At 48.9% G+C, this 17,687-nt stretch overlaps 1 protein-coding gene across 1 annotated transcript in view; it reads left to right on the top strand.

Moving 5' to 3' along the window:
* SEMA3F (semaphorin 3F) overlaps window positions 1–4,835 on the top strand; it is a 55,794-nt gene extending 50,959 nt beyond the window's left edge. The window contains exons 14-18 of the mRNA XM_044676758.1: window positions 1–42; window positions 1,147–1,304; window positions 1,704–1,771; window positions 3,657–3,790; window positions 4,294–4,835. Of these exons, the coding sequence (XP_044532693.1) occupies window positions 1–42; window positions 1,147–1,304; window positions 1,704–1,771; window positions 3,657–3,790; window positions 4,294–4,728 (837 nt within the window). The 3' untranslated portion in view covers window positions 4,729–4,835. The remainder of the gene's footprint in view (window positions 43–1,146; window positions 1,305–1,703; window positions 1,772–3,656; window positions 3,791–4,293) is intronic.
* Window positions 4,836–17,687: the final 12,852 nt, after the last annotated feature.

The raw sequence follows: 17,687 nt of genomic DNA, 5'->3' as shown, positions 1-17,687 counted from the left end.
GTTCCAGCCCCCATTAAGACAATGACCATCTCCTCCAAGAGGGTGAGTCCCCACTGGGTACCCGCCCTCTCCCCACTCCAATATTAGGCAGCAGGACAGAGCAAGAGAGAATGCACTCAGAATTGCCCCCCTGAATCCCTCCTCGTTAAGGGGCAAAGACCCTTCCTCTCTTCCCATCTTTTCCCCAGCCCTCATTTCAGAGGCTCATCCCCTGGGCGTTCTCAAGACTTCCCCAAAGCTTTTTAGAGGCAGCACCCTGGAGGAGAGGAGGGTGGGAGGTTGTGGTGGGCAAATAGCCCTCGGTGGGCAGAGTCCAAGCTGGGATGTAGGTGGACTCTTTGTAAGACTTTGGACAAATCATGAGCTCCAAGAATTTAGATCCAGAGAAGGAGGATAGGAACGGGGGCTTAGAGGGAAGAAGCTTAAAGGACGTCATGTCCAACCCCTTCAATAGCAGATAAAGACGCTGAGGAACAAGGAGGTTAGTGACTTGTCCTGGGTCACACAGCTAGTGAGAACCTGGGACCAGATTTGGACTCAGGTCTTAGAAACTGTTGACTCCAACCCCCCACTTTTCAGATGAGAAAACTGAGGTCCAAGCAGGCAGGTGGCTTACCTAAGGTCACCCAGATAGCAAGTGTCAGAGCGGAGAATTGAACCAAAGTGTTCTTAGCTCTACTTGGCTCCAGCCTTGGCCTCAGTTTTCCTATCTGTAAAATACTGGCTCTCTTCAGTCCTTTCTAGTTCTAAATCCCATGACTTTTCTATATATATAGCTAGGATTTACTACTAAAGGAAAACAAGGAGAAAAGACTTCTTCCACAATCCCTAGTCTAATAACAACAATAAGGAAGAAGAGGAGCCAGCATTTTTATAACTCTTTAAATTTTAAAAAGTGCTTTACTCATTCTCACAAAAATCCTGGGAGGTAGAGGATATTATTATCCCCATTTTGTAGTAGAGAAAACTGAAGCAGACAGGTTAAGTGACTTGCCCAGGGTCACAAAGCCCAACTTTAAACTCAGATCTCCCTGACTCGGGGGCCAGCACTCTGTCTCCTAGATAGGCAAGACCCTACCCAGCCAAGGCATGGGAATTGAGGGACCTGGGTAGGGTCAGCTGACCAAGCCCTCGATGCCTTCCCAGCAACAACTGTATGTGGCCTCTGCCGTGGGGGTAACTCACCTGGGCCTGCATCGCTGCCATACCTACGGAGCTGCCTGCGCTGACTGCTGCCTTGCCAGGGATCCCTATTGTGCCTGGGATGGCAAATTCTGCTCCCGTTACTCAGCTTCCTCCAAAAGGTGAGAGGGCGAGGGGGAAGGTAGAGGGAAGGGGGAAGAACAGGAAGGGGGGAAGAGCCCTGAGCAGGAGCCCACAGAACTGGAGGAACTTTGCCCTTAGGGGAACCTGGAGACCCTGGGGGAGCTCTTGGTCTGTGGGGGACCCTGGATCTAAGGGGAGCCAAGAACGATGGGGGCAGGAGGTGGTTCCTTCGAGGGTCCATCTAGCCCAGGGGTTGGCAACGTATGGCTCTTTCTGCAGGAGCCATAAAGTCATTTTTTTTTTCAGGCACTATTACAGGAGCCGCACTGTGAGCACTGTACGGCTCTCACAAAATTACATTTTAGAAAATGTGGCGTTTGTGGCTCTCACGGCCAAAAAGGTTGCTGACCCCTGATCTAGCCCTTCTTCTTTTGTAGACGTAGCCGTCGCCAAGACATCCGCCACGGCAACCCCATCCGCCAGTGTAGAGGTTTCAATTCCAATGGTGAGTGTGGCTTCCCAGTCATCATCCCAGGAGCCTCCATCCCAAATCTGAGAGCTGGATGTCTCTCACTCTGCAGAACCCCATCTACCAGGCTTTGAAAATTACTATTAAAAAATTCCAAGGGGAAGCTAGGTGGCCCAGTGGGTGAAGAGCCAGGCCTGGAGACCAGAGTTCTTGAGTTCAAATCTGGCCTCAGATACTTACTTCCTAACTTGTGTGACCCTGGGCAAGTTACTTAACCCTACTTTCCTAACTCATTGCTTTTCCTGCCTTAGAACCAATACTTAATATCAATTCTAAGAAAGAAGCTAAAGTTACAAAAAAAGAGAGATTCCAAAAGGCTCTCTCAGACATTAAATGCCTGTTATGTGTAGAATTCTACATTGGGTGAGACTTGGCAGGGATTGAAGGTAGGGGAGAGAGACATGGCTTAGCTAAGACCCAGTGTAACCTTGCCTCTTGGTCCTCACAGTCTAGCAAGGAAGGAAGATACCATTTCCAAATTACTTTTTTTTTTTAAAATAAAAATCAGGGAAGCTAGATAGCAAAATGGATAAAGCGCCAGGTTGAGAGAAGGTCCTGGGTTCAAGTGTGGCCTCATATACTTCCTAGTTATGTGACCCTGGGCAAGTCACTTAGCCTCAATGATCTAGTCCTTGCCACTCTTCTGTCTTAGAATTGATTCTAAAGCAGAAGGTAAGTGCTTAAAAACAAATAAGTAAATAAAAATCAAAGGAACTATAGAGAGAAAGGTGCATCTAATAATAATAACATGCCATGACTTCCTGAAGATTTAGTCATTTTACTCAGTGGGGCAGAAAGTTGGGTGAGTTGTATTAGAGTTTTTGAATATGCACATATAGGGTCTCTCTCCATGGCATAGTAGAGAGCCAGCCCTCAAATCAGGAAGACCGATGTTCTTCCTAGCCGGTACAGAAGACCTCTGTACTGACTCTGGGATCCTGAATAAGTGACCCAATCCCCCCTAGCCACTGTCTAAGCCTATAGATTGCAGAAAAATTGCCAGTCTGCAGCAGTAGAGGGAATTTCTTTATCCAGAGTTCCTTATACCAGTGAAATAGGAGGTTCCATCCATACCCCCACAAAAAAAATTAAAAAAAAAGAACTTCTCTACTAATATTTAGCTAAGCTCCTTTGAGGGCAGAAACCATTCCTGATTTCTCTCTGTAAGTCCCCTCTTCTTCCTTCACTCAGGACACCCAGGCACTTAACTGTTAGTTCATTTGTCCTGAATTTGGAGTCAGAAGAATCCAGTTCAAATTCTGGTTCTGCTGCTTACTACCTATTTTATTTTGAATAAATCTGACCTCGGTGTCCTCATCTGTAAAGCAAGAAAGTGGACCAAAATGATTTATAAAGTCCTTTCCTGCTCTGAATTTCTTTGATGAGCGAGATGCCACCAAAATGCTATTTGAGGAGGTGGGGAAGGGAGCCAGGAATCAAGGCATACATCCTGGAGGAAGTGGTGTTTGGATGAGCTTTTCAGGGATGGATAGGAGTTCAGCAAGTGAGGAGGTGGACAAGAGGCCATTTTAGGCATAGGGTGCAGCTCGAGTCACGGCACGGAGACAGAAGAACGTGTTTTGGATAGGAGAGGTCAGTCTAGTGTGACTGGAGCATCCTGGAGAGGAGGGAGATGAGAAGAGACTGACTAGGGAGGTCGAATGGTGTGTGATTGTAGAGGGCTCTGGTGCCAGAAAAAAAGAGACGTCTCAGGCTTTTGATCCATAGGAGATAGAGCTCTTGTACCGAAGCTCCGGGCGGCAGGAGGAAGGCGATGTAGAGGGACAGGGAGAGGATGAGCATCGGGAGGGGCCTTAAGTAAATCCACATTCTGAAGCTATCTGGGTCCTTCTTTGTCTAGTCAATAAGAACACCGTGGAGTCGGTGCAGTATGGGGTTGAGGGCAGCGCTGCCTTCCTGGAGTGTCAGCCGCGATCCCCGCAAGCCACCATCAAGTGGCTTTTCCAAAGAGATGCCAGTGACCGGAGAAAGGAGGTGAGCCAGGGAAGACCCCTGCCCAGAAGAGGCCCTCGCTTCGTCAGGGCCCCAGGGCGTCATGGAAAGAGCACGCACAGAATCAGGAGACCCGAGTTCCGATCCCAGCGGGGCTCCTTACTTTCTTCCCTTGTACCGTGAAGAGCATAGATAGGTACTCTCTAAGACACCGTCCAACTGGACTAGCCCGTGAGCAACTCAAGGCTCTGGGTTTTAGTCTGGTATTGACTAGCTGGGTGTCCTTGGGCCAGTCATTTAATTTCTCTGTAAATATCCTTCCTTAAAGTGCTTTGAAAATCTTCCACCAGTGAGGTTTGAGCTGTTATTTGTCCCTGCTTGATATGTGCTGTGGCATTTTTTAAGGAAGTCCGTCCTGAACGATTAGGGGCTGGGAGGACTGGGGGGTGGAGGGGGGAAGCCTTAGAAATGGGGATGGAAGGGAGGAGGGTGGGGAAGAGCCAGAAAGGGCGCACTTGGCTGAGGTCCTCGCTCTGTCTCTCCAGCTTCGGTCGGAGGACCGCACGCTGCGGACAGAGCCCGGCCTGCTCCTTCGAGCCCTTCAGCTGAGCGACGCCGGCCTCTACACCTGCACGGCCACCGAGAACAACTTCAAGCACGTGGTCACGCGTGTCCAGGTGCACGTCCTCAGTCGGGAAGCCGTCCATGCGGTGCTCTTCCCGCCGGGGGCCGCCATCGCCGCCCTGCAGCCCCCCGGCGCTGACCCTGCGACGGCCAGCCTCAGGCCCCCTACGCCCCCCTACCAGGAGCTGGCCCAGCTCCTGGCCCAGCCCGAAATGGGACTCATCAACCAGTACTGTCAGGGATACTGGCGCCATGCGCCCCCAAACCACAAAGAGGCCCCGGGGGGGCTCAAGACCCCCGAGCTCCCGGACCAGAAAAAGCCTCGAAACCGTCGGAATCACCAGCCGGACACATGAAACCACCATTGCTGCTGCCCAGCCCCTTGCAACCTTGAGGGGGCCATAAACTATCTCATCACATCTCTATTTTCCCAGCATCCCTCACCCCCCGGGCCATTACCCCCTCTCCCATTTTAATATAAAAAGATATATATATAAATATCTATATATATTATATATATATATACAAAGAGAGACACCTACATGCACACACACACACACACACACACACACACACACACACACACCATGTCCCTTTTATCAGTATTTATTGGTAAGTCCTACGTAGCCCCTGGGGACCCCCAGCCCAGGGCCAGCCCCTTCCCCGCCCCTCCTCGCGGCAGGGTGGCAGGGCCTGGGCCCAGGCCTGGAGCTCCAGGAACAAGCCTCCCCTCGAGGGGAGTGCCAGCTGCCAGAAGACCCGGACGCTCGGGGAAGGGCCCGTGTCCGAGCGCGGTGGTGCGGCCAGGACCAGAGAGGCCTCCGGCCCACGCGTGCCCGCTGGGGCCGTCCTGGGTGGGGGGTGGGGAAGCCAGAATTCCGAGGCTGGAGAGTCAGTTTCCTCCTTCCACTCGGGTGGGGGCGCAGATCTCGTAGGAGGACCCAGAATCCACACGTGCAGGGCAGAGCAGAGCAGGCGTGTGCCGGCAGGAAGGGGCCAAACCACTTTGGGGACTGGCAGAGGACAGGACGGAGGCAGGGAGGGATGGACTGGGGCAGGGAATGGGGGTCGTGGGCTGGGGCTGGAAGCGGGAGGCCGGGGTCTGGGCCTGAGCAGGGACAGCGTGCCTCTGGCCTGGGAGAAAAGCAGAAGGGCGTCTGTAGGTGGGCAGGAGAGGCGAGCAGAGCGGGGGACCGGGAAGAGATGGAGGAGGAAGCTTCGAGATGGAACTGTGGGCAGGCGAAGCGATAAGGGAACCGTGAAGGGGGGAGAGCAGGTGGCGGGAATGAATGTCAGAAGTCTATCGAACCCCTTCTCCCTTCCACCTCAGCCGAGCCCCCCGTTACACCAGAGAACTGGTTGCGAGCCAGAGGGCTGGGGCCCTGGAGAGCCCTGGAAAGGGTCTTGCTGGGGGGCTGGTGGGAAGGCACAGAGGGAGCATTTTAGGATATTTATTCTCTATTTATTGGGGGAAGGAGAAAGGAAGGGCAGTCCATGCCAGTCCCTCTCCCAGGCACCCAACCTTCCTTTCATCCTTTCTGGACTCCTCCATCTGGGGGCCTTGGAGAATCCAGTTATTGGTTGAGGCCAGGATGTGTCAACCACAACCTCTTCCCATCTCCCTGCCTCTCCTGGGCAGCCCAGCCCCAAAGGGGGTGGTGATGGGGGTAGCCCAAGGCATACTGGGATGGAAGATCAGAACCCCTTCTCCCCTCTCATGGGGGCCACCCTGGGGCTGTAAATAGTTGTACAGGGAGACGCGGGGGAGGGGGGAGATGGGAGACAAGGGGCCTGAGCCACGGGGTAAGGGGAGTTTCCTGTGGATGGGATCGCGCTAATAAACACTGGTTCTGATTATAGACTCTGTAGTATTCCTTGGTGGGGATGCATGAATACATACGCCGGGTAAGCTCCCACCCTGCAAAAGCAGTATGTCCTTGGGCAAGTCTCTTATCCTCTGAGCTTTGCTTTCCTACTCGAGGACTCGGAGCTGGCAGGAACCTTTAACCTATACCTAAGCAGAAATCCTGGATGGGGTAATGATGGGGTAAAGGGGACGGCTACATTTGGGAGTCAGAGAAGGCAGGCAGAACTGGGCAATGGGCCAGTGGATTAAATGTCTCTGGGTCTCGCTTTCCCCATCTGTAAAACGAGGGATTTCAGAGGATTTGGAATTATATACCCCACTATTGAGGCTATCTCTGTGACCTTGGATAAGTCACTTATAACCTCTCTGGGCCTTGTTTCCTCATCAGTAAAATAAGGGGGTTGGTCTAGAGGACTTGCAGTTTTAGTTTGTTTTTAGGCCTTTGTCATCCAGTACCTGGAACAGGAGATAATTAATAAAATGCTTCTTGCCTTGTCTCGTCTTGTCTGAGGGCCCTCCCAGCTACCCTTCTCTGACCCAGTGATCCCTCAAGGATCTCTGAAGCCCTGCCAAGTCAATAATCCATTGCATGCTCTCTCCCCTGGCACCATCCCAACTGAATGGTCATTCAATGTCCTCTTGAAGCCCTCCAGTGGTGTGCAACTCATGGAGCCCATCCCAGTTGGATGAGACCAATTGTTCGGACTTTTTCCCTTATACGGAGTTGGATCCAGTAAGTCCAGTCTGTCCTCCACCCTTCACCCAGCTCTTGGGACTCCCATGTGGCATTTTCCCAGCATTCAGGCCTCAATCCTAAGGGGAGTGGATCACGGAAGGGGTCCTGTCCTGTGGGCTTCTGGAGAAGGGAACCGTGTGTCCCACTTCCCACTTCAGCAATTCTTCCATCACCTTCAGCAACCCCAACCTCACATTAGGAATTGCAGGACGCAGAGCTGGGAGGAACTCCTCTTTTACATTTGAGGTCACTGAGACCCAGGGAGGTGGATTGAGGAAAGGGAGCCTGCTTAGCCTGAAGATAAGATTTCAAGAGGGTAGTTTGCTGGCTTGAAGCATGTGGAGGCTGTCTTGCGGAAAAGGGATTAGAGATTCCGTTTGTTCCATTTGGCCCCAGAGAGCAGAACCAGGACTTACGGATGGAAGTTGCAAAGACAGATTTTGGCTCAAAGAGCAAACTTGCCACCAATGAGAGTTGTGCCGTCATGCAATGGGCTGCCTCTGGAGGTACCTCCTTGGAGGTCTGAGACTAACCCGGATGGCCATTTGTCTGAAGAATGGAAGCTCCCAGAGGAGGGGGTTTTCTTCATCTCTCCAGCACAGAGGCCAGAACAAATGATGAACGAATCAGCCTAAAGGTTGCTGAAAGGATCTTTGTTCAGGCACAAATGAGCCTCTGAGGTTGGAAAAGCCCAAAGTCAGATAGTTGGCAAGTATGAGTAATGGCATTTGAACCCAGGTTCTCCAACTCCTTAACCAGCACTGTTTCCACTGCATCATGAACCATCCTTCCCACTGCTTTTTCTCTACACCCACTGGTCCTTCTGGGGCTAAGTGTAAAAAATCCTCATTTTCTGCCCCCTTCCAGCTCACACGGCCCTCCTTAGTTTAGACAGGGCCAGCAAACCCTGATTTACAAGCACAAACACACGCCCTCCGAGGTCAGATGTATGAGGGGACAATTAATAGGGACGGGGACAACCCAGGGCTTTATTGATGTAGGGAAGCCCTACCAATGCAGGTCAAGACTTATTCTACAATTAATCATCTTAAGAGACATAGCTAAAGCACTGGGAGATTAGGTGACCTGACTTGCCCTGGGACACAGGTGGGAGGTGGCAGAGGGGGGACTGGAACCTCCATCTTTGGGCTCTCCCCACACCTGGCAGCTTCCTCCTTTGAAGTTCATAAAATATTTTCCTTTGCAACACCTTTACGAGGGTAGTTGGGGCAAGAATATTCATTCAGATTTATCAGATGAGGAAACCGAGTCTTGGGAGAAGAAGCCAAATGCCCAAAGTCCCACAGCTGGGAAGTTTCAGAGCCAGGTTGCAAATTCAGAATGTCTGACACCAAGGCCTGGACTCTTTACCCTTTCCTCCCTCCCCTCAGCCTGGGTTGGAGGAATTTCCCATGAACTCCTTTATATGATCTCCCCCCTCCTCTCCCTTTCCCTCTCCCTCCCTCTTTTCCCCTCTCTCCCTGTCTCTCCCTGTCTCTCCCTTCCTCCCCTTCCCCTCCCTCTGTCTCTCTCTCCTTTCTCTCTCTCTCTCTCTCTCTCTCTCTCTCTCTCTCTCTCTCTCTCTCACACACACACACACACACACACACACCCCGGTGCATTGATGCATTACAGTGGGTCATTAACTTGGCCCCCTGAAGAGAGGCCAGGACGGGCAGCGAAGCTACATGTTGCAGCGTCAGCATCGTGGGGAAGGGGGGCACCTCAAGGCAGAGGGCTCCAGTTGATGCCGTGGCCCTGGTGGACAGAGCTGCTTGGATGTCGAGGCAGGAACAGGTGCAGAGGGCCCTTCGGAGGCAGCGTTTAGTACAACCAGAGCATAGGAAGGAAGCTGCTGCTGGTGGTCTCCGAGTGTGAGAGAGAGAGAGCAGCCCAGCCCTTAATTCAGTGAACATTTATGAAGTCCCTACTGTGCGCTGTGGGAGCGTGATAACTTTCAGATAACTAGAGCACTCTCTGCCCCTGAGAAGCTCGAGATCTACAAGAGGGGGATCCTGGGATTTAGAGCTGAAGATGACCTCAGGCTGGGTCTGCTCCAGTCTTATTTCAAAATGGAAACCAAAAGCTGAAAAAGTGATGTGCTTGCGGGCGGGCAGGGCTAGAGCCAAGACTGGAACCCAAATGGGATGCTCTTGGCCCAGAGAATGAACGATCTGCCTGGATACTCATAATCCCCAGGAATACACAATAAAGGTAGACAAACGCCAGAAAGCCCCGAGTTCAGGTTCCACCTATTCAACTTCTGGTCGTTCCTTCAGTCAAGTGGCCCGGGCAGCTCTCTGAGGCTAGAAATTGCAGAGATCTGCTTTGCTAGAGAAAGTGCATCACCAGGAGCCCTTAGCTGACAAATGAACTCACAAGTCTGGTCCAAAAATAAAAAGGGGAGGAGCATTGTGGACGCTTGGCTCGAGTGCTCTGTGGGGTCTGGAGGGAAAGGCAGGGAGCCGTGGGGAGACAGGAGAAGGTCTCCCAAAGGAAGGCCGTCTGGAGGCTGGGTGGGCTTTCTGTAGATGAAGATAGATGGTCTCAGCCCATTCCTCAGAGTAAGGCAACTTTATTCCATAAAGAAGTCTGGAAGAAGACGTCAACGTCTTTCTGGTGTCCTGCATGCATTTGACAGGTCAGAATAAAATTACAAGAACCCCAGGATCACGGACGGAAGCGCTGGAAGGCACCCCAGGCCGAGTCTCTGCCTGGACTAGAGATTTAGAGCTTAGATTCCAAGAGCCACCTACACCAACTCTCTCATTTTACAGAGGAGGAAACTGAGTTTAGGGAAGATTAAGTGACTTGCTCAGGGTCACAAAGGCAGTAAACATCAAAGGTAGGATTTGAACCCAGCTTCTCTGACTTTAGAGTCATTGTACCCTAGAGACCATATAGTACAACCTACTTGTAATGGTTCCAAGACAGCAGAGCAGTAAGGGCTAGACAATGGGGAGGTAAGTGACCTGCCCACAGTCTCATAGCCAGGAAGTACCTGGGGCTATATATGAACCCAGCATCTCCTCGTGGAGAGAGTGAGTAAAGGGGGAAAGGATTTAGAGGAATAGGAGGCCTTGGATCTCCTTCCCTTGTGTAGTCCCTGTAGTTCTTGGGGGAGCTCCAATGCCCTCACACCACTAGAGTTGGAGGAATGAGCCACGATGCAGCTCTGGGCAGCGCCAGCCCAACATTGCTTTCCTGAGCCGTGCCAGATGAACCCATTCCCTATTTATCTTACTAAGAAAGGCAGGGAACAACTGGAAGTGACAATAGCATTGGGACAGTCAGGAAACCCGCTCAGCCACTGCAGAAATTCTAGCTAGCTTGGAATAATGGAAAAGAACCCAGAATTCTAAAGTCAAAAGATCAAGACACGGTACCTGTGTGACACTGGATAAATAACATTTTCTCTGAGACTCAGTTTCTTCATTTGTAAAATGGGAAAGTTGGGCTAGATGGCCTCCTGTCTTTTCTAGGGTTAGATTTGTGGTCCGTGTCAGCTTCCTTGATAATAAAGTGCAGAAGGGGACAGACAGCTGAGTGGCTCAGTGGATGGAGAGCCAGGTCTAGAGATAGGTGGTCCTGGGTTTAAATCTGACCTCAGATACTTCCTAGCTGTGTGACCCTGGGCAAGTCACCTATGACTCGACCTTTATTACTCTTCTGCCTTGAAATCAAGATGGATGGTAAGAAATTTTTTGTTTATTTTTAATTATGAAGTGCAGAGAATAAAAGCTGGCTAGTGGGATGTAGAAGAGAAAATCCCCTAAGAAATAAGAGGGAAAGAGGACAAGACAACTATGGCATCTCTCTGGTGGGTGCCAGACACAAGATTCGATTTTTAGCCATTTCGTTTATGGCCAATGTTTTTAGTGTGTGCACTGAGGCTGGCCTGATCCTCTGCCTGGCCTGGGGTAGCGAGGCTCCTAAAGACCTCGTCTCTGAGCACTTTGTGCCCTCTAGTGGTCACTGGAGACGCCTCAACAAGACTGCAAGTCTATGAGGGCCATCATAGAAGAACTCTTTAAAGAATGGGAGTACAGACCTCTCATTTTACAGATGGTGAAACCGAGTCACACAGGGCAGAAGAGACTCGCTCAGGGTCACGCCTCATGTTAATGTCGGTGACAGAATCAGCCCGGCGTAGTGATTTCTAGTCAGATGACCCACAAAGAATCTCAGGTCTGTCAATTATTTTCAGTGTGGCCTCAGACCAGTCCCTTCCTTTCTCTCCCTTGTGTAACCAGGGATCGGACCCTAGCTCTAACGCCTGTGAGCAGCAGGAGATGGGGGCAGGATTCTACTTGGGAAAATGCTGGGGTCTTTCAACGAATCCATGTTTCCTACCACCAAAATGATCGTGTTCTGTGGTTTCCCCCCAAATCCTAAGGTACAGAAGAGAATCCAGGGGGCCAATGGGCAATGGATAGACAGAGGGCCACGTGGGCTTGGCCATAGATAATGCAGAGAGACTGGCTTATTGCCAAGAATTCTGCAAGAGAATGCCACCAGAGGTAGGTGACCAGAAGACAAGGTAGTCTGGCCGGGAACCAATGGACAATTCCACTGGTGTCCATGCCATGCCAAAAGAGCTAGAGGAAGATTCCCAGCCTACTGGGTAGATCCCCTTTGGAGCATCAACGGGAGGACTTGGAGAGGAGTCACCCAGGACAAGAGGGCACGAATGAGATGCAGTTTATAGGCGGGAATACCCACATGGATAAGGTCACGTCCATCAAAGTCCTGAATTGGTGTACATCTCGCATCCTGCTGTTAAACTGTAAGGCAGATGAGTTGGAATCCTATCTGAGCAAAACTTTATAGCTCGCCCAACCCTGTCCCCAGCAGGCTATTCTGCCTGAGGTAGGTGCAAGCCAAATATCTGCGTGTTGGGGAAAAACTGAACTGGAGAAGTGGCATGAAAGCCATTACCAAGGACTTACATTTTGGGGAAAAGGCATGTTTCAAGACTGAAAACCGCCAGATGGACTGTCCAAATGCTGAACCCTCAAGACATTAAAAGAACCAGGAAGCAGCTGGGTGGCTCAGTGGTTTGAGAGCCAGACCTAGAGATGGGAGGTCCTGGGTTCAAATAAGGCCTCAGACACTTCCTAGCTGTGTGACCCTGGGCAAGTCACTTGATTCTCATTGCCTAGCCCTTCCCACTTTTCTACCTTGAAATCCATACAGAGTATTGATTGTAAGATGGAAGGTAAGGGTTTAAAAAACAAAAAGATATTAAAAGAACCAGGGGAACCCTCCCACTTATTGGATGGATCCTTGATATTTTGGGGACAATGTTAATGAAAGCTGCACAGAATAAGAAGGCATGGAGGTGCTTCAGCACATGTTAGCTAAGGGTCTGCCCATCCTGGAGGATTATGGAGCTACATTGGAATATTTCTGTGTGAGTAATAGTCTCCATACTGTAAAGGTGAAAAAACACCTCTCCTGACTTGGAACTTCCTGAAAAGAGGGTTGAGGTCAATTCTTCCCTGTCTTCTCAGTTTGTGTATGGACTCCCTGTGGGCAGCTTCCTGAAGGTAGGTCCTGAGCCTTTGCCATTTCCATATTCTCCTGTGGTGGTACCCCACATAGGAGGTGCTTGGCATATGTTTATTGAACTTATCTTTGATCTAGTGAAAAGGGCCCTAGGATGGGAGTCCATCTGGCAAAGGCCTGGTTCTGTCACTAATTTGCTCAATGGCCACCTTCTCTTGGGGCCTCACTTTACTAATCTGAAAAGTAAGACCTCTAAGTCATCTAGGTGGTGCAGTGGATGGAATGCTAGAGTCAAGAAGATACAAATTCCAATTGGGCCTCAGATACTTACTAGCCATATGACCTGGACAAGTCACTTAACTGCCATCTGCCTCAGTATCATTCATTACAAAATGGAAATCATAGCACCTACCTTCCAGGATTATCTGAGGATCAATTGAGATAATATTTAGGAAGTACTTAATACAGCCTCTGGCACATAGTAGGTGCTTAAAAAATATCTGTTGCCTCTCACCTTCCCACCCAACTCTAATAGATTCTAGAAATAGGGAATCACATTAATAGAGATATGCATACCTGTAGATTCAAACATATACACCCACCATGACACAGTCCATACAGACATATGATGACATTACGGATGCCCCCCACAGCTATCACACACATGGGCACACCAAACACTCATTCCACTCTCACTCACGATCATTCTGTCATAGACGTCCCCCTCCTGCCCCCACACCCAAGGAGTCCCGGAGTCTGGTGTCCTAGAGTTCAAGTCCCAACCATTTCCCTTTAGCCCCAGGAAGAAGTCCATGAACAAAGTCTCCAAGAACATGCCCTATGATCACCTTGAAGGGGTCACCACTTTGGGCAGGCAGGGGGCCTCCTCAGCCCCAGATGGCTCAGTTCCTGTTTTGCTCTTGTTGGGGAGGGATGTGGTCATTGTTCAAATATTGTCCTTTCTTGTTTTCCTCTGTCTCTTCGAGGCTTCTAAACCCACCCTTGGGGTCCAGGAGGTCTTTCTCCAGGTTCAAGGTTATTGTTGGCTTCTAACAAAGGAATGAAAAAAAATTATTAAGTGCTTACCATGTGCAAAGCATTGTGCCAAGGGCTCAGAATATACACAGAAAGACAATCTCTATGTCGGGGGGGGGGGGGAGGGGGGAACTTCTCTAGAGAGAGATTCTGTGGCTCCTTGGCCCCATGATTGGAGGTAAAGGGGGAAAGCACAGAGTCAGCTTGGAAGGGATTGGGGACAGGGCCACTGCATGATTATGGCCAGGGGAGGAGGGGGACAGGGGTTCTCCTGAGCCGGATTCACCTGTCCTTGGTCCTTATTGGCTCTCAGGCAGCCCCCTTGCCCCTAAATCCTGCTAAGCAGTCCAAAGCAGGAAGGAGGTATGGAAGGGCCCCATTCACTCTATCTTGGACCTTCCTGAGACCAAGAAGGTATTAGGGAAGAGGGCCAGGGGCCCGGGCTAAGCCCGAGGTTTGAAGGTCTCCATCTCCTCAGAACAGTTTGATCCATACTTTCTGCCCTTTCGCCTACCTCCTTCCCCCAGCCCTGCCAGAAAGATGGGGGCTGGAGCCAGTGCTGAGGAGAAACACTCAAGAGAATTGGAAAAGAAGCTGAAAGAAGATGCTGAGAAAGATGCCAGGACAGTGAAGCTGCTTCTGCTAGGTAAACTGAGGGGCTCCCGGGGTAGGGTTGGGAAGGAGAAGAGGCATTGGTCTTCAATAGGTCTCGGAAGGAGGGAATGGACAGGCCTTTCTAGGCCTTCCAGATGACAAATGAATTCATGATGAGTGAATTCATACATTGTCAGTGAAAGGAAATGTGGGCAAAGGGATGCTGTCTCCTTCCTGACAGACTGGCCAGGGATTCCAGAGGTCCCTTCCTTTTATGTGACTGGTGGGCACCCAAACCAAGCTTGATGGCAACTAAATAGGGGGCTGGGTTCTAAAGGCCTCTTTCTGGATAAGGGAAGAACTTTTTGTAAAACGAATAATGGTCCCTAGCCAGGGAAGTCCTTGTAAGTGGATAATCACACAATCACACCCTCAGTTTACCTGAGGACATTTTACAAAGAAAATAATCACTCCTTAAGTTAACTGGTGAGTCTAAACTGCTTCTGCCATAAGATTATGAATGTAACAGGCACCCCCAATTGGTCACTGAATAAATATAGATAGATGGAGAAAGCAGAGGCATCCCTTTAATCTAATCATGGCCCTCATCAACTGTGGCACTCTCTGGGGGAGCTGGGAACTAATGGGCTTCTGCTTGAGACTGTCTCCAGGCTTCTAAAAAGACATGTAAACCAAGAAGGCCTGGACTGGAGTACCAATTCAATCGCTAAGGCTATGGGGTGTTAGGCAAGTCTCTTTCCTTCTAGGATCTTGCTTTCTTCCCCAGCCCAATGAGAAAGGACAGACTAGCTGATCTCGAAGTCCCCTTCTTTATTCGAAGACACCTCTCATTTCTATTCAATTTAATTCAAGTCTGCAAACTTGGATTAAGTCCTTAAGTATATGGAAAATGAGAGGGAATGTATTTGTATTGAATATGCTAGCTTTGGTTGGCATTGGGAGTAATGGAGTTCAAAACCCACCTCTTCTATTTCCCAGTTATGCAACCATGGAGAAATCAGTTATCCTCTTGTATAATTTAGAGATAAGTCAACAATTGCCTGGGTTCCCACTGTAGCAAAAACCCATGTCCTAGAGAGATTGTCTTTGTAATGTACTGGCATTCTAAGGTCCTTTCTAGCATTAAACTTTAACATAAATCAGGTTTGTGATTGAATAATACCAATACTCAATAGATGTATGGATGTTTTGGTTTACAAAAAATGCTCAGATTGGTTACTCCTTTGATGCTTAATTCTGCCCAAAGTGGGTCTCTGGCAGGGATTATCATCCCCATTTTACAGGTGAGGAAATCCTGAGAATCATTATCATGTCAGAGTCAGAAGACATTTTAGAGGTCTTCTAGTCTAACCTCTTCATTTTACAGAGACTGCTAGTGAGGCACAGATTGAGAAACTGAACTGCCAGAGGTTACAGCTATAACAAAGCCAAGTCTAAATCTTGACTCTTAAGTACAGTGCTCTGGTGCACTCTATTTTCCTTTAGTGACCTAGCCAGGGGATCTGAAACATTCAAAATCTGATCTGTAAACAAATACCGAGGTCCCACTCTGAAAGAGGGAACTCTTGTAGGAGGAGTCCTTTTGTAAAGTGAAGAATTCTTTGTTAATAAGTATACAAGTCAACCCAATCCAAGCAAACTCCATCTACATAATCCAGTTACCAAACAGATCCACCAGAGGAGAGAACCTTGGCTTTAGAGAAGGATTTGGCCTACCAGGGTAGGAAGAGCATTGGTTTTGGAGTCAGAGCTCCTGCATTCCTATCCCTGATCTTCATATGACCTTGGGCTGGTCACTTCCCTTCCCTCAGACTCAGTAACATAAGGAGGCTGGACTAGATGGCTACAGGGTCTCTTCCAGCTCTAAGCTCCTATGAGCCTAAGATCTTTATTTCACTGTGGTCCCTCCAGGACTCTTTAGATAGTCCAACTCCCCAAGGACATTTAAAATGCATTGGGTATTAAGTTACAAAGGTTTGGCTCTCATACACACACATTCCTAGAGCATGTTTGTTGTATTGTTTCATGGGTCACCAGGGCCAGAGAATTCATCACTTGGTAGCCAGCCTACTCAGATCAGCTTTTCCCTTCTTAGCAGGGTTGGTCCTGGGACAGCAAGCTCAGTCCATACCTGGTGGTCCTTTCCACTCTTGTAAAGAACTAATAGAGCTTTCTTTCCTCTGGCATGACCCCCTGAGAACCCAAGGTCATCTCAATGCCACAAGGACATTGTTCTGCTGGGTGGAATACCCATAAATGGGAATCAAGGGAGGTTGGCTAAAATTTCCCCATTCAATACAATGGAATTTTGGATTAATAACAACAATAATAGCTTTAAAGTTTGTAAACTGATTAGGTTTTTTTTTTTTTAATTTGTACTTTCTGTCTTAGAATCAATACTGTTTAGTGGTTCAAAGGCAGAAGAGCAGTAAGGGCTAGGCAACGGGGGTTAGGTAACTTTCCCAGGATCATACAGCCAGGAAGTGCTTGAGACCATATTTGAACCTAGAACCTTTTGTCTCCAAGTCTGGCTCTCTAGTCACTGAGCCACCTAAACTGCCCTTGTAAAGTGATTTTAATAATAATAATAGCTAACATTTATATATCACTTATTATGTGCCTGGCACTGTGCTTCGTGATTATTATCTCATTTGATCCTACCAGCAACACCGTGAGGTGGGTGCTATTATTATCCCCATTTTACAGATAAGGAAACAGAGGTTAAATGACTTGCTAGAATTACACAGCCAGTATGTGCTCAGGTTAAAATTCAAACTCAGTTCTTACTGACTCCAAGCCTACCACACTAGTTACTGAGTCACTTAGCTTTCTCTCTCTGAATAATATGGAATCTCAGCCTTTTCCCAGGGTAGTGGCAGAAAATTCACTGAGGGCAAAGGGGAAGTTCAGGGATAGGAAAAGGCTAAACCCATTAATCCCATTAACTCTGCCCTAATTCCTCTCCACAGCCTCAAACCCCTCTAAAACCCCACCACACTCCCATAAAACAACCCTGGAATAGAAGCCTTGGTCACTCCTGGCTCTACTCAATTTCCAGACTTTACCTTGCCCCACCACTATCCTTCCCTCTTCCATTTTATACGTTATCTTTTCATTAGAATGAAAGGGTAGGAACTACCTTTTTTACTTGTATTTATATCCCCTGGGCTTAATATCCTGACACATGCTAAGTTCTTTTTTTTTTAAAACACTTACTTTCCATCTTTTAATCAATACTAAATGTTGGTTCTAAAACAGAAGACTGGTAAGGGCTAGCCAATTGGGATCAAGTGACTTGCCCAGGGTCACACAACTAGGAAGTGCCTGAGGTCACATTTGAACTCATGTCTCCAGGCCTAGCAACCTAAGTTCTTAATAAATGATGCTTAGTAAATCTATCTACGTAGCTGGCCAGCTTCCTTTTTTCTTCTTTTCTCTTCTTCTTCCCTCGTCTTTGTAGCTTTCTTTTTTTCTGTTTCTTTTCTTCCTTCTTCTCTTTATTTCTTCCTTTCCTTTTTCTCTTTCTTCTTTTTTCTTCCTTCCTTCCTTCCTTT

The sequence above is a fragment of the Gracilinanus agilis genome, chromosome 1, assembly GCF_016433145.1.
Source record: "Gracilinanus agilis isolate LMUSP501 chromosome 1, AgileGrace, whole genome shotgun sequence".
Classification (NCBI taxonomy): Eukaryota; Metazoa; Chordata; class Mammalia; order Didelphimorphia; family Didelphidae; genus Gracilinanus; species Gracilinanus agilis.
This window is presented reverse-complemented; position numbering and strand designations above follow the sequence as displayed.